The sequence below is a fragment of the Amphichorda felina genome, assembly GCF_050947745.1.
Source record: "Amphichorda felina strain 45539 chromosome Unknown scaffold_5, whole genome shotgun sequence".
Lineage (NCBI taxonomy): Eukaryota > Fungi > Ascomycota > Sordariomycetes > Hypocreales > Bionectriaceae > Amphichorda > Amphichorda felina.
This window is the reverse complement of record NW_028145045.1, coordinates 641,678-657,599: the sequence shown is the minus strand read 5'-3', so window position 1 is coordinate 657,599 and position 15,922 is coordinate 641,678. Positions and strand designations below refer to the sequence as shown.

General features: G+C 51.8%; 4 protein-coding genes across 4 annotated transcripts; 2 read left to right on the top strand and 2 right to left on the bottom strand.

Annotated features, from left to right (window-relative positions):
• Positions 1–105: 105 nt before the first annotated feature.
• ACO1O0_005042 (uncharacterized protein) lies at positions 106–1,413 on the bottom strand (the record flags this gene model as incomplete). Its single annotated transcript, XM_083194469.1, is given in 6 exon segments — positions 106–138; positions 224–370; positions 385–576; positions 645–919; positions 983–1,230; positions 1,283–1,413. 6 exon segments carry the CDS (start codon positions 1,411–1,413, stop codon positions 106–108), a joined length of 1,026 nt encoding a protein of 341 aa, XP_083049382.1.
• A 1,112-nt stretch (positions 1,414–2,525) lies between these two features.
• On the top strand, positions 2,526–3,912 carry ACO1O0_005041 (FAD-dependent oxidoreductase; the record flags this gene model as incomplete). Its single annotated transcript, XM_083194468.1, has 2 exons — positions 2,526–2,818; positions 2,877–3,912. The coding sequence occupies 2 exons, from the start codon at positions 2,526–2,528 to the stop codon at positions 3,910–3,912; spliced, it is 1,329 nt and encodes a 442-aa protein (XP_083049381.1).
• A 1,023-nt stretch (positions 3,913–4,935) lies between these two features.
• Positions 4,936–5,277, top strand: ACO1O0_005040 (uncharacterized protein; the record flags this gene model as incomplete). Its single annotated transcript, XM_083194467.1, has 2 exons — positions 4,936–5,088; positions 5,185–5,277. The coding sequence occupies 2 exons, from the start codon at positions 4,936–4,938 to the stop codon at positions 5,275–5,277; spliced, it is 246 nt and encodes an 81-aa protein (XP_083049380.1).
• Positions 5,278–12,213: 6,936 nt separating this feature from the next.
• ACO1O0_005039 (uncharacterized protein) lies at positions 12,214–12,734 on the bottom strand (the record flags this gene model as incomplete). The annotated part of the gene is made up of 2 exons (XM_083194466.1): positions 12,214–12,442; positions 12,673–12,734. 2 exons carry the CDS (start codon positions 12,732–12,734, stop codon positions 12,214–12,216), a joined length of 291 nt encoding a protein of 96 aa, XP_083049379.1.
• Between the last annotated feature and the right edge of the window lie 3,188 nt (positions 12,735–15,922).

Below are 15,922 nucleotides of genomic sequence, written 5' to 3'. Positions count from 1 at the left end.
TTCTAGAGAGTACATAATGGCCTATAAATGCCTATCTACGGATGTATATAGGTCATGCCACCCACGACGCTATGATCAAGCCGAAGACGGCAAAGACGTGGCAACTTAAAGCTTCTGCATGGCGGCTGACCAATATTTCTAGATTTCAAGTTAGCTATTTGTTTCGCCCGTCAAGCAATTCAACCAGAAAGTGCCATCTAGGCAAATAAAGCATTAGACTCACAGTTTCTGCCCCTCCCACGATAGAACGGATCTTGGTTGCAAGCCACCCCGGGTATGGGGCAGCCTCGACATCGAACCTTGCCTCATCCTCCGGCAGACTCTCATTGAACATGACCCGGTGGGCAGCTCTGGAAACTTGACAGCCGGTCTGCCAAGGCCTACTGCGTCACAGGCCCCCTCGCCGAGTGCTGCGTTGACACCCTCACGACTGCGGAATCCTCCTGTCACAAATAGGATGAGGTTGGGGAACCTGCGACGGATATCCTCGCTGGCGCGGAGGAAGAAGCCCTCTCGGGCAATGGTCCGATCGCTGGGCGCCCCAGATCTTGGCATCGAATTGCGATTGCTGAGCATCTTTGTTGGTCGATGTGGTCAGTCCCTGAATGTTTCGAAAAACGGGTTGCTTGGATAGGAGGGCGAACCTGGGGGTCTTCAAAAGAGCCGCCGCTGAGCTGGATGTAATCCACCTGCTCGTTGTGGATGAGCTGGACCTGCCGCAGCATGTCCTCAAGTCCCTTTGGGTTCATGTGATCGGCCGAGTTCACCTTGACGCCAACGCAGAATGTCGCAGGGACCTCTCGTCGGATGGAGCGAATGACACGGAGGAGCAGCTCAGCGCGCTTCTCGGCAGAACCGCCAAAATCGTCTGTGCGCTTGTTGGCGGATGGCAACAGGAACTGGGAGATCAGAAAGCCGTCTGCGTCTTGGTCAGTTGCCTTCCTTCTACTGATGTCGCTTTAAGTACAAGGGTCATGCTCACGAGCCGCGTGGATTTCAACACCGTCAAATCCAGCTTCTACTGCCAGCTTTGCCGCACGAGTGAACTGCGCGACGAGATTGTCAATCTGCTCCAGGGTCATGGCCTGTGGAGTTCCGAACACCAAGGCCCTGGAGACGGTTGCGATGCAGCTATCACCAAGGCTGAGCGGTACAGCGCTCGGAGCAATGGTCTTGGCTAGGAAGCCTCTCTTCCCCATGCCGGCTGGCGACTGGCGCCCCAGATGATTGCTATAACAATTTTCAGATCACATCATGTGTTGAATCCGCGTCTGTCACTCACAGCTGTGCAATGATCGGGCAGCCCTGCTCATGGACTGCCTTGGTCAATGAGGTCCAGCTCTTGATCATATCCGAGTCTAGCCCCGAGACGAAGATGTCTCCCGGTCCACCGAGATACCTATCATCGACCATTATGTTGCCTAGCTCGAGGAGCATTGCTTAGTCGTGAATCTAGGGTACATGCTCACACTTGGGCAATTCTCACCTGTAATCAAGGCGCCCCATCCACCGGTGGCCCAACGCTTGTAAATCCTCTGGTGGTCTGCGGTGGGCTGTCCATCGACGGCCATCTTCTCGGTCATGGCCGATTTTACGAGGCGATTCTTGAGCGCGACGCCGCAGGGGAGTCTCAGTGGCGCGCTCGCCGATACTCCGGTGCTTGCCATGATGTTGCCTCTGTGATGGAGGGTTTTGTGTGGGTATGTTCAAGTTGTCGCCAAACGAAGATTAGCTCAAGGTGCCTGGAAACTGCAACAGTGTGTAAGGGGGTGTTGGAACCTGGGGCCAGATTCAAAGTCCGATGGCGAATAGGGTCGAATTTTGTCAATCGGATGGAGGGCCTCAGCCTCGCAGGTTGTCGCAAATGAGCTGATAAATATTCAATAGAATCTCTGCTCGCTCGGCAAGACTAGAAGAGACACCAATGAGCGGAGCAATTAAGCCTCCGTCATTCATAACTCGTACTCGCACTCATCCATACTGCGGGTCTCGACTCCCAGGGGTCTCGACTCATGATCGTCAGTTGGACAACGATAGCTTCATGAATGGCTCAATTCATTTTGCCTCGGCCGTTGGAGCGGAACCATAACCTCCCCAATTCCTGCCTTCTTCAGGCAGACAACTTACCGCGAATATCTTTTTTTTAATCCTTCCTCCCCTTAATGATTACCAAATTTGGTGTTCCAACCGCCGTTAATACTGATGTAGCCACCTCCGTTCTCCACTCCAAGATCCTCCGAGAAATGGATCCTGTGTGGGTCCCACCGGCGTAACTTGTGTCGGTGTATCTTCCATTTCCCGGTGCAACGTGGGATAGGAGACTACTACTGCGTAGATCACCGAGGTTTCACTCCGTAGTTTGTGCCTTGTGCTCAACACCTAGCCATCTTCGAATGACAGTCATTCTTTTGCGTTTGTCACATACATATACGTTTAAGCGTCCCCATATGTGAAACTCAGAATTCTACAGCCCAAGCCATGAGTTCATGACGCCTTGGGAATACTTACAACTCACAACTCTCACCATGGGCAGCGACTTTAAAGTTATCGTCGTCGGCGGAGGCCCCGTCGGGTTGGCCGCGGCGCACGCCCTTCACCTCGCCGGCATCGAGTTTATCATCCTTGAGCGCAGAGCCGCAATCGTTGAGGACAAAGGCGCCAGCATTGTGGTTCACCCCCATACCCTAAGGATCATGTCTCAGTTTGGTCTTCTAGATGCACTCCAAGCCGTGGGGGGTGAGCTGCGGCACCACAGGTCCTTTACCGTCGACGGCCATATCTTCAAAGAGGGCACACGGTACCAGCGGATGAAAGAAGGGTGAGTCCCAGGCTAAACAGTGTATCCTCAGTTTCATCTGCTCACATCTCAAACTTAGTCACGGCCATGGGCCCGTTGTCTTTCACCGCGCTGAGCTAGTGGAGATTATGTATAATGGTCTCCCGCCAGCTGCGAGGGAAAAGATTTTGACCAGCAAGAAGCTAGTCGATATTGAGACGAACGACTCTGGTGTCGTGGTGAAATGCGATGACGGTAGCACATATCCAGGATCCATGGTAATGGGCGCAGACGGCGTGCATAGCACAACGCGCCGCCTGATGCGTGATATCGCTCTCAAGGAGAATCCGTCACGCACATGGGACCCGGTGAACCCATATACGGCAACATATCAGCTCCTCTTCGGCGCATTTCCGCTACCTTCAGACTCCGGACTCGGGTACGACATCCAGGCTCGCGACAAGTGCATCATGTACCTCAGCGGCCCCAAGCGCGGGTGGATCTTCCTGTACAAGAGGCTGCCACAGCCCACCAGCGAACGCACCGTGTACACCGACGAGGACGTAGAGACGCTGGCTGCGGAGTTTGCCGAGTTCCCTCTGACTCAGTCGGTCAAGGTCAAGGACGTCTGGGAGACAAGGCATGGGGCCGGGCTGACAAATCTGGAGGAGGGCATCGTCAACCACTGGAGTCTGGGGAGGATTGTGCTCGTGGGCGATGCGTGCCACAAGTTCACCACGCACGTCGGACTGGGCCTCAACAACGGCATCCAGGATATCGTCGCGCTCTGCAACATTCTCCGCGGCGCCAATCCCACTACTGCCGAGAAATCCCTGAATTATTCTTCCCTGAGGAAGGTGTTTGAGGCGTACGAGACGCTGAGAAAAAGCTCGAGCAGCTCGCTCCACGCCGATCTGTTAAACTCGGGCCTGGAGACGCGGATGCATGCATGGGCGAACCCGGCGTACTATCTCATCTCGCGGTGGTTGATGATTCCCAACTTTGCAGAGGATCTGCTGATGAAGTTTGGCATCTTGCCCCAGTTCCGCAAGGGCTTGGTTCTGGATTACGTGCCCGGCGAAGAGCCGATGAGGGGGCAGCTGAGTTGGTTGCACCCGATGAGCATGAAGGCGTAGACCGGATGACTTCACCTGATGTACTTGTACTGCAATAAAATGCAAATAATCTCTGTTGTGTTACGCCTCATTCGTTGCCTGTCGTCTCCTCCCTCTCGAGGGCTTACATGGAATCTCACTCGGAAATATCGGCATGCACCGCCACGCAGTCCAGCTCTTCTCATCGTCATCATTCGTCACCAAGGCCGACTAACTATTGACACGCATCACTCGGGCATTTTCAATTCCCTGCCCAATGCGACCGCATTGTATTAATAGCTTAACCCCAGCGCGGGGATTCGTGCCAAGAAAGCACAGAGGTGGGGGGTCACGGGGAAAGAGTGTGACCAACGCCATCTTATTCACCTTTGGTCCAATCGGGGCCGTAGGGCTACCTCGGGTCGTCGGGCGGTGGTGAGTTGTAAACATCGAATACGAACTGACATGGACCATGATGACGATGGGGAAAACAAGGCCGGGCACCATCCCAGAGCCTAATAGCCCCAGCCCCAGGCCACCTAAACCATAATAATTTTAGTAACAGGCGCTACCAGTAAATCAATTCTGACCCTGATTTCCGAGGCATACAGACGCCATGGCTTGTCAGCTGTCGGGCCGTCTGCTACTCTCGTTGGCCCAGCACTCTCTAGATCGCCAGTAGTGAATTTGCCCAGACTAAGCACAAACCATCCAATAGTATCCTCACCCATCTCCCAGATGAGTAAGATGCGGCCTCTCAGCTCAGCCGGGCGGTGCAGGCATACGAGGTAAGAGGGCGCCCACTATGAGCGTGGCGGCGACTCCCAGTCGCTCAGCGGTGATCAGCTCGTATTCTGGGCCCCGGGAGACCGTGAGCTACGTGTTTCGCAAATTATGGACGTTTTGGAATGCCCTATACGTGTTTCTACGTATAACCAACTCATCTATAAAACCCGACCTTTCCATCCGCCTCATCTTGTCGAGTTTCCATCAACACATCAAGCAAGCATAGACAGCAAGCAAGTACTCCAAGCCCAAATCAAGCAATCAAAACCATCCTCCAAGATGAAGTTCTTCGCCCTCACCGTCGCCTCTCTCGCCGCCGTGGCTGCTGCCTCCCCCAGCCCCAAGGCCACCAAGAAGTGCAAGCCCGGCACCTACTCGTGCACCAACAACGCCGAGGGCTGGCAGACGTGCGACGTCTCCGGCAAGTGGGTTGTGAGTATTCCCATGATTTCTATGAAAAAAAGAAGAAGAAGAGGAGGAAGAGGAATTGGTGAGATAGATTGGCTAATGTGATTGATGATGAAATAGTTCTCGGGAGAGTGCCCGCCCGACACTGTGTGCAAGTTCTTCCCGCCTAGCCACAGCCCCTACTGCGTTCCCGCCGACTTTGAGATTTCCTAAATTGGCCCTGAGAGAGTTGGAGAGAGGTTGTGGATGGAGATGCGGGGGTGTTGAGTTGGCTAGTCGCTCCTTGAGATAGCATATGATATGTTGTGGGAGGAAGTGTGGTTTGCTTGCAGTGATTAATAACAACGGTCCTTTTATATCCACCTCAGGCTACCTTTGTGACGATGATCATTCATCTCGGAGGTGTTTCCGTAAAATCCACCTTAGTGAAATGTCCAGAATATGTCATTTGAAGAGCCCCTAGATTTGATAGTGCGACAGCTAGTGTCAGACTCATCGAGAAGAATTGCCATACGCTAGACACATCATACTCCTGGTAGGACTTGGTGCAAGATGACTGAATTTTTTCCTGACCTGCCCAGTTCGAGGGAGCAAAACCTTGTTCGGCCGCAGCCGTAAAACGAACGTGATTGCCTCGAATTACCGTTTTGGATGCAGAAACACCCACAAATGCCCCAATGGAGGTTATGCAGGCGCCTTTCCGTGTTGACCCTAGCGGTCGGGACCGGGTCCCCGCAGGCCACAGCGGCCCCACCATCCCCGTCCGTGCATTTCCAAGTCCCGAACGGGCCGTTGTGGATCTGCCATGGACCACCCTGCATGTTCTGGAACCACATGTCCACTTGGCAGGCCGGTATCTGCACTCCGTGGATCACTGCAGAATGCACTAATAGTAGTTGGTAGATTGTGTGTAGGTTGTGTGTACTTCTTGAATTGAGTCCTCTATGCGGCGTGTGTCGTACTTCGTTTGCCCCCAGTAATTCCAAATCATCCCGACTATATCCCTCCCAGCTGATTCATATTCAATGATCCGACAGATAGATAATTACTCCTTGGAGTGGCCGCCGTCAGAACCCTGGGTTCCCTGGCAGCTGGAAGGGGGACCATGTACCGGTACACTGGCTTGGTGGTCTGTGGTGCTGCGATCCTCCAACTGGCACGTTTCCACTGCGAACCTATCCATAGGCAACATACCGCTGTATGTCGTGGTAACCTTCTCTAGAAATGTAGATTTGAGGTTGATGTCTAGAGATTAAAGACCACGCTGGATATCGTCGTTTCTATTTGAATGCTATTAGCCCTAGTCTGTGAACTGACCAAGCTCATCCGCCCCATTGGAGGGAGGGATAAGGTAGGCCATGTGGTAACATTAAACTGTTTACAGATGGGTACCAGGAAGATGACGCCATGAGTCAGGGAGGGGAGAAGGGTTTCAAAACTCAAGAGCATTGTAATGTAGCCCTGAAAGAGTGGAAAACAGATGGGAAAATCCATACCTGATTACCGTACCGTCGGTATGGGGTGGTGCAATATTGGAATTCGATGCAGAGGATGTCATGGTCAAACTTGTATAAGGAATATTTCAATTCGCAAGTCGAAAGTCGCAGACACCGCATGGGCAGATGGAAAAGTTAATAGAGTGTTGCAGATGGTAAATATTTCCATGGGAGGGAGATACAGGAGGCTATTTATTCAAGTATATAGGAAATGCATTCTTGGCCTCTTCTTTGACGTAGTCGTCGCGATCATGCTTGCATATTGGGTTCGTTGCGAGACAACTAGCCATGCCTCCATGATATGAATGTGCTGCCAGCGGCTCATCCTGTCTCATCTCTTTCAGGTCTCGCATGTCCCAACCAGCCTAGTGTATGGGGGTTACCTGCCAACGGACATTCACCGAGCTGGGATTACCGTAATTTAGGTTACCAACAGCGCTGAAAGGCAGGGGGGAAGTGGGGCTGGTACTTCAGAGAGAACTCTGACATACTCAAAGAGATACTAGTTCTCATTTCTCGAGTCTAGGATAGCTCCAACGAGGCTAGATGTTCTCCCTTTCGGCAGTCTGGCTCCATGGTTGTGACTGATCATCTTGATGTGCTCTTGGACCCCACAGAGGGATTGGCCAGGGATTCTTCAGCCCTGACAAAAACATGGCATGAACAGGGTTGCTGTCGGCATGGCCGTGTTCACCTAGAGTCCCCAGCTCCATATGACGTGGCCGGAGTGTCTACGATAAAAAGCCGCACTGCATAGCACACAATTGTAGGGAGACCTGCCGGTTGTTGACGCTATGACCTCCTATTGGCCTATTGTCGGCAAGTAATCATATACCGAACTTGCTATTACATCGATAAAAACTCGGGTAGTTGTGCAGAGACGAAGGTCGAATGCCTACACGTCGTTGATCAAGCCGTTGACCTGGGCAAGCACCAGGATTGGGTCCACAGGCCCATTGCAGGCATCTCTGCGAAGCGTCCCAACCGGGCCCTGAGCTCGAGGTGAGCAGTCCAGTTGCGATCGCATCCTCGTGGGCTACCTACCTAGGTGGCGACAATGGGGGATGGTCCACTATTTACACACGGGGTATTGTTCCCAGCCCACCAATAGTAATACCTGCTATTCAAAACGACCGTAGTTGCTTGGCCTGAGCACCATCGGGCGTCCCGAGTTTCCCTGTAGATCAGGCTGCACCATCGACCCATCATTGGCCGGACGGGCCACGTTCCATGTCCATGTCCACGTGGCTGGGCTTTAATTCGGGGCATAACTCGACAAGAATCTCAGGTAGTTGAGCCCAATAAGGCAACGAAGGGCGCTAGCTGCTAGTGACAAGCTGAACATCTGCCATGGCTTGAGGGCAGGCCCATGATTCGACAGCGGCTAGTTGACCATCCATGTAACTGCTGCCTTAAACACCGGGGGTTTGGCACGACATCGTGGCAGTTGAGAACCGAAGATTAATTCCGGTGTCAACTGCCAACGGGTCAAAGGGAGCCAACCTATTAGAGGCCGGATCTGAGAGCGACTTTGGGTCATGCGCATATGGGAATCAGCTTGCGTTAACCATGTGTGAATCAACACAGCAGGCAGAGAAGAGTCCAAGAGCGAGTTTCGAGCCTCGTATTATATGGATACGTATCTCGTGAGCCACACGTAGGACAAATCGCCACAGGAAATGCCACAGCCTCGTGGGGGCCGGAGAGCGCTTGACCCCGCAAGCTGCCGAGTGCCGGCTTACGATGTTGAACCAATTGGACGCTTTATTGCCCAGCATCCCAACCATCTGTTGGTGACACCAGATGGCGGGTGGCGATTAAATCCCAAATGGATCATCACCAGGTCTGAAGCGCTTAGTACCGCAGCCAATCTGGTACCTACCCGTCCACTTTGCAGGGGAGGATCCCTACGGAGGGGTGGCCAAGCCACAGCTTCCCAGCTGTTGTCATGAATGACTGCAACTACTTCGTACTAAGAGCACCCTTCGCTGCTGTACTTTAATTAATCTCTTCTCTCATGATACTCGGTGAGGTACTATTGTCGTAGTAGTCGTAGCCGTAGTTTCTACTTCTATGACATGATCCCTTAGCCTTTTTTAGAACTTCAATTCATTCAATTGAACTAAAGGTTTTCAGGCCTGTTGACTTGATATACGACGATGTATTCATTAGCACTGAGCCATAGCAGCAATCCACAAAGTACGAGCACTTGTAGCCCCTCGGGTAGCTTTTTTTCATTGTTGACAGAATGAGTACGTGCTACTCGCATAGATGAAAATCAGACACTTCGATAGCTTTCCATTATCACGATGGATTTTCGGTTTTGCTAGCTCCTTGGCAATCACATTTATTAATATCTGAGAGCCCTGCACGGAGTACAGGGTTCCTACCTCTACAGGTTGTCTCCAGCTGAGACTGTCTCAGTAGGTTTGAGTTGTACGAGTAGGGTCTCTTGACCCCTGTCCAGAAGACGTCCCTGCAAACAACTAATCTGCGTGAATGACGTACCTTAGTAACACTCCATCTTACTTGTAAGTGTGTACGCAAGGTAAGGCACAAACTTGGTTTCTTATTGCCCATCTACTTCAAAGTTCCCGTTTGGACTCCCAAGTACGTTATATAAACGCAAGCCCCCCATCAAAGTTGCCGGTACTACTAGTACGAGTAGTAATCCATGCCGTCCAAGCCAGCAGATCGAGTCACCGCAGCCCTCTCCCACAAGTGTCGGCATCAAGACCTGGAGGCTAGCACCGAAGCAGTGGACCTTGGTGGCCGTTGTGGACCTGAAGGCGCCGGGACCGTCAGGCCGAAGTCAGGACCCCTCCACTCCATCAGCTGGCATCCGCGCGCGCATTTAATCCAGCAATTCTTAGATATCTTCATTTCCTTTTCGTCTTAGAATATCTGTTTGACGCTTTACGAATTGACATACATGCAGGCTGAACCATGTTGTTTTAAACCCACATGCCTCCGCGGCCCCGCCCTCTTTCATTCAAACATCCCCGTTCTTCAGCACCGTTAAGCTAGCTAGCTTGGTCTCGGTGCCTTCTCCCCCATCTTCACTATGACGAGTACTAGGCTGTCAATCTCCAAAGCTGTACTGGTTCTGGGGCATTTCGTTGGCGTCGATAATATTCTCAAGCTCTCTGAGAACTCGCGATATGAGTTCTTACCCCCAACTGATGATGCCGACGAGTCCTGGAAAGGCGCCCAACCTAAACAACAGGAACTCAAGCCACCCTTTCTTTGCCTGGAAATCGGCAGACACCTGTTTGATCCACGGGGCTGGGTCATCGGCTCTCACAACGATCCCGACAAGTGTGATTTACAGGTCGCCGAGAACAACCAGACCGGTATCAGCAGACGCTTCCTAAGGATTGATATCAGCCCAGTCATTCATAATCCCAGAGTGACGGTACTGTCAGATGGAAGGATCCACATGCAGGATGGCGATCGAATTCTGACTTGCAGATCCGGTGAGCCTATGGAGTTTTCACGCCCTGTTACTATCGACCTGGGGGCTGTCAGTTTTCGGGCGTGGCCTCCGGAGCGAACGAATGCCGAAAATAGAGAGTACAGGAAAGTGGCCAGGGCATTTAGCGAATATATTCTACGCACCGTGCCGAAGTACATATCCTCTATACAAAGCCAGCCCGAGACTGCGAAACATAACGTTCGCTGTGGAAGAAACGGCTCTGTGTATGTGAATGAATGAGGAATTGAAAGCAAAGGAATGTCTGCATCGGTTATGATGGTCAAGGACAGATCAACAGGGAACATCTTCGGGGCCAAGGAGCCATATTACAGGACCAACGATAACCATGACACTGCGAGAAAGCGCTTTGAAGAATTGCAGAAAGAGTATAAGCATATTATGCAACTCGATCGTGTAGGTGCATTTGTCGTCCGATCTACGCCTCCCATCGAACCAAATACCCATTGTGTCTGATCCAGCCGCACGTTCTTAAGGCTTATGACCTGGTTCTGGCAGAGGATGTGTCGTTACCACCTTGAATGATTGTCGAATACATACCAGTGAACCTTCGAGAGGCCTTACCAGATCTCGAACTACACGATAGGCTGATGGTGTTGACACATCTCTCTAGCGCACTCCACCACATGCATGAACTTGGTATTACCCACCGAGACGTGAAACCGGACAATGCTCTTATCGAAAAGTGAGAACATGGGCTTACTTTCGAACTTGCCGACTTTGGTACCTCAAAGCACAGTGTTACCGGAAAGATGGATACCTTTACCGGCACAGCGACCTACGTGGCTCCTGAGGTGTTTGAAAGGCCACGATTGTATACCAATAAGGTAGATATTTGGTCTCTTGGTCTGATTGGGGTGCAGATGTTTACTTCTTGGCACCCACCCTCGGACGACAAGTGGGATCCTAACAATTTCGGGGATTGGATGCGCAGCATCATAGTTCCTCACATGCATGAGGCGCCAGACACGCTTCGGCCTCTACTAGGAGGATTACTTTGGAAGAAGCCTGAAAGTAGGTGGAGTGCCTGGAAGTGCCTTAGGTGGCTGTGGAAAAATGGCGAGGTCGACGATGGCCTCCAGATTGTCCATCGCGGAGGGGTCGACGAATGTGCCGTTAGCACTAGGAAATGACCCGCATCGACGCTCGATGATGGCTCTTTCGAGGTGGATGGCCATGACAGACACAGGCAGAGCCCAAATCCTTCCGTATCGACGACGCGGGCACGGGCTGTTCACGATGCTGCTCATCATTCTGAACAGAGCAGCACCATCCCGGATACTCTATCTCCCGGAGAATCGGTGGTCGAGACGCTTTCAGCGATAGCTACACCTCATGCTGATGACAAATTTTCCAATAATGCAGATAGCGAGGACGATGAGTCTTCAGGCTACACCGATGTCGAACTAGAGGTTGAGTGGAATGACACTACTGCTTAAGCTTTCATAGACATTTAGGCCTATACGCCGATGCCGCCTATGGTGAAATTTGTTGTAAGGAGGTGCCATAGGCCACTGGCAGTCTACAGCCCCTCCACCACACACTATAGTCTCTGTGGGCAGGATGCAGATCCTACCTCATACACATCAATACACACATCTATCTATGCACATTGATCGTGTCGACCTTATGACAAAATACATTACAGAGTTCTAGTCTCCATCACTCAGTGAGCATTTATCTCGAAGATGTGAATGCATGATCGAGATTATCGAAATCACGACGCCAAGTCCATGCATGAGTGGGTTGCCATTCGCCAATGTAGGGCATCCTACAAGTAAGCACACGGGGTTTATATACACGAATTTATTACTCATCTGCCTCAATGCTCTCATTTTGGATGGAGCTGTGACAGTGAATCCGCTAAATAAGGTTGCGGGTGCGTGGCCGTTCCATCCGCTGATCAAGCGGCTCGGCACATGGGTTGGTCCCCGCAGCCCGCCACCACCGCTACAAGCGGTCCACAAGTTGGTGGGCGGGGACATTCCCGTCCCTCAACCATCTGGGCTATATGGCGCTGGTCCCTAACGGCCGTTGTAAACTTAGGGACATAGTGAGGATCTTGGTGCTTTAAACTAGTGGACCGGCCACCTCATGTACCCCATGTCACCATCTGCATGCCCCGACCCGGTTGGTTCAGAGAATTCTCCAACGGGTGCACTATTGCCCATTAAAGCCGCCATTTCCAGAACCCTGGGTTGCCTGTCCACTGAGAGCCTGATCGTCTGCGTGGCTCTCCATGGTGGTGCGACCCTCTTGTATCTGGCAGGTCTCGGCAGCGAACCTATCCATGGGTGACATGCCGCTATAGGTGGTGGTGACCTTGTGTGACAGCGCAGGGTCAAGGTCGTCGGCCCCTAGAGAGGCGAGCGCATTGTGGAGATCATCGCTACTATTTGAATAATGTCAGGTCTCTTCTACAGACTGAGCTCATCCGGTCTATTGGAAAGAGGGACAAGGCAGGCCACGGTAACATTGCTAGTCAGACGATGGTCCTTTGGAGTTGAGGAAGTTAGAACTAGGAAGAGGATGCTACGACTCAAGGGGCGGGGAAGGGGATTGAAAATCCAGAGCACTATGACATAAGCCAATAAGCAAGGACGATATGAAAGTACATACCTGAGAACCGTATTGTCTGTACGGGGTGGTGCGATGTTAGATCCGGACGGAGATGACGTCATGGTTTGCGTTATGACCTGAAGTTAAGAGTCGCCACTGCTAATGGAATAACAGAAATCAAAGAGTGAGTTGAGGACGGTGGGCGTTTCATAGAGAGGGAAAGAGACTGTTATTTATACTCGTCGAGTAAAGAGAGGCAATCATTTTCTATTCTTCGACATCACATGCTCTGACACGCAACTAGGTTAGGAGGCGACTAAACATGCATTTTCTCCCGTCTCTGTCAAGCTAGTGGGATCTCAACCGGCGCCTAAAGGCTCTGGAAGGAAAATATCGCAGCACTGACCAACGGAGATAAAACTAGGGGCATTGCGCAGCTACATTGGGACTCGGCAAGGCGAGCGATTCGTCCGAGCATCGATGCAAACCACCAGGGGCGTAGTTAGGCAACCAACCAAAGTCCCTGTTCAATGGGATGTGCCTGATGCGTTTTCAGCAAAGACTACACTACGTATACATATAATTAGGAAGAGCGCGTGCATTTGACACTATTCGCTGCTGTCGTCTACAGGCCAGCCTCTAGTGTAGCCATCGTTGTGTAGACATCTCATCTCTATTTATGTGAGGGGCCAGATCCTGGAGACGTGTTAGGCGACATCTCCGCTTTTGCGCCGGCGGCCTCATTAGTTAAGTACTAGGTATAGGGGAAAGATATGAAATTGTAATCTTTGTTATCGTATTGATACTAGCACATTAGGTATTTCTAGTCTAGATACCTATGAATGCGAGCTGCTAATACGGAGTACCTGTCACTGACAACACCAGTGTCCAAGCCTGAGATACCACCATCGGCCCTCCCCAATCGCCGGAGCTCGACATTCCACCAACCAATGACACTTAGCCGGACTGACTCCGTCCTGTGATCTCTGCGCTCGTACGTGGCAGGGGGGTCCAGTTGGGTCACAAAACCACGAGAGTCGAGCACACAATGCAATACGGGAATGAGTTCAACACGCGCCTTGATGAGAGAGTGCCGGCTTTCTTGATGCAGCAGTCTGGCGCTCTGGGCTGTGAGGAACGGTCACTGGTGTCCGCATCTCGCTGTTACCAAATGGTTAATCATCACCTCGGAGGCGTACTTGCATAATAAGCGCAATGACGAAGCCATCATGTCTAACTGTGCTGAGTTCCGAGGTCAGGTGAATGCAATGCTCAATTGAAATCGAACTCGTCTGGGAGCATGCATGAGCCTGAGTGCCCTGCACTTGTTTGTTGCGGGTGTGTACTGCCCGCGGGCCAAAAGTATATATATACATGAACTATCATTGATCGTAGATTTCCATGACTAGGCATCATCCAAATATGTCCCAGGGGGCTCTAGAGCCGGTGCACACCTACGATTCTAAGGTTTCCAGCCAAGCCAGCGTGACGATGGATCGGCATGCCATGCCCTTGCCCCTACGTGCCGCCCACCGACCGGTACCCCCATAGGTGCTCGCTCCGGGTCGGCCCCACCTACCCGTTTTGTGCCCGTCTGGAACTCCTGGTACGAACTCCCGCGCTAGAACCACCTGGACGTGTGATATGCGCTTCCATTCGAGTCCACTAGCCAAAGTTGTCGATTCTGGTTGTATATGGCGGCGTGCTTGATTCATCTACGATCGGCGACGTCTAACTTCAACCCTTATTCGGCCTCGGGTGTTCCTATTGAGTGATCCGACCGTAGAGGTAGTCGCCGGAGATGGATAGACAATCACTCCCTGGGGTGCGCATTGGCAGAGCCTCGGGTTGCCTGGCCGCTAGAAGAGGGACCCGGGGTCTGGTTGGCGGCGCGGTGGCCGCCCGCGGGGCTGGGGACGTCCAATTGACATGTCTCGGCGGCGAACCTCTCCATGGGCAGTATGTCATTGTAGGTGATACTACTTGCGATCTTGTTCAGTAGGGAAGGCTTGAGACCGACACTTAGAGAGGCTAGCGCATTCTCAAGAGAATCTACGCTGTTTGGGAAGCATTAGTTCCGAGAATTGAAGACATCTGTGGGATTGCAAAACCGGACGATGTAGGTCAGTTATAAAAGCCACTAGTGGCCTAAGAGGTACTACTTGTAAGTAGGGTGAACTACGGAGTAGACACCGTGGAAACGAGCATAAGGGGAGCGCCAAGACTGATGGGGCAGGAAGAGTACGAAAAGCCGGGGTATGAAGAAAAGAATAGCAGGAACACCACATAGGAAAAGAAAAGTCCATCAATGCTAGAGAACAATGCTTACTCTGGGCTCCCGCTATGCGCAGACGGCGCCAAGGCAGGCTCGTATGGCGAAAGGTCGGCCATTATCGAAGTTGCGAGACGATATCACAAAGCTACGTGGAAAAACTCAGAGGGAGATGCAGAGCAGCCGTCAGGTATTTTGGGAGGAAAACGACTATATATTTATTCACAAACAAACCAATAAGGCAATCGTAATTTCCTACTTCCCGACTCCATTGGGAGGGACCCAGTGTCAAGTGTTGGCCTGTTTGGGCTGTTGGATTGACTTGATCAGCAAGGTACCTACATGTACCTATCTATATGAATAGTCTCAGCCCCATTAGTATTAGTCCGATAACCAGCGTGAACACCTATTTAGTTACCAGGGCATCCCCCTCTACGGCACCATTCGTCCCCAGTTTCTAGAGTGCACCTGAACGGGCAATCCAACACCCAAATTCTGGAAGCCGATGTAACTAAATGTAATTCCAAGAACATGTGAGGCCAACGCCCATGCAGTCATGACCCATTAGTAGTCCTCCGATCCTGGCTTGACCTTTCGCTGTAGCTGTGGGACGCTGTTGCGAAAACCAGGATGGGGCACTCTTCTCAAAGACCAGCTAGATTCCCCTGTCATAGGAACTATGTGATACACTCCAGGGGGGATTTTCAATTTTCTCTTGTATCCAATGTATTAACATCCAGGGGCCTTCGCAGGAGCAGCACTGCTATCTCTTCAAGTGCTCGTACCGTCATTCTTCTGCCGCCGCCAGGGCACGTTGTGAGTTGATGTTAGGAGACTTAGCGCCTGAATTAAGGAGCAACCGTACTATCCCTTCGTGGCCACCTTGTAATGCCGCCTGGAGGGCATTTCTGTATCTTCCGCCTTGTGCGTTGACGTCGGCATCTCTCTCGAGTAGTAGCCTTACGATCTTCTCGTGGCCACGTAGCGATGCCGCCTGGAGGGCATTTCCGTATTCTCCACCTTGTGCGTTGACGTCGG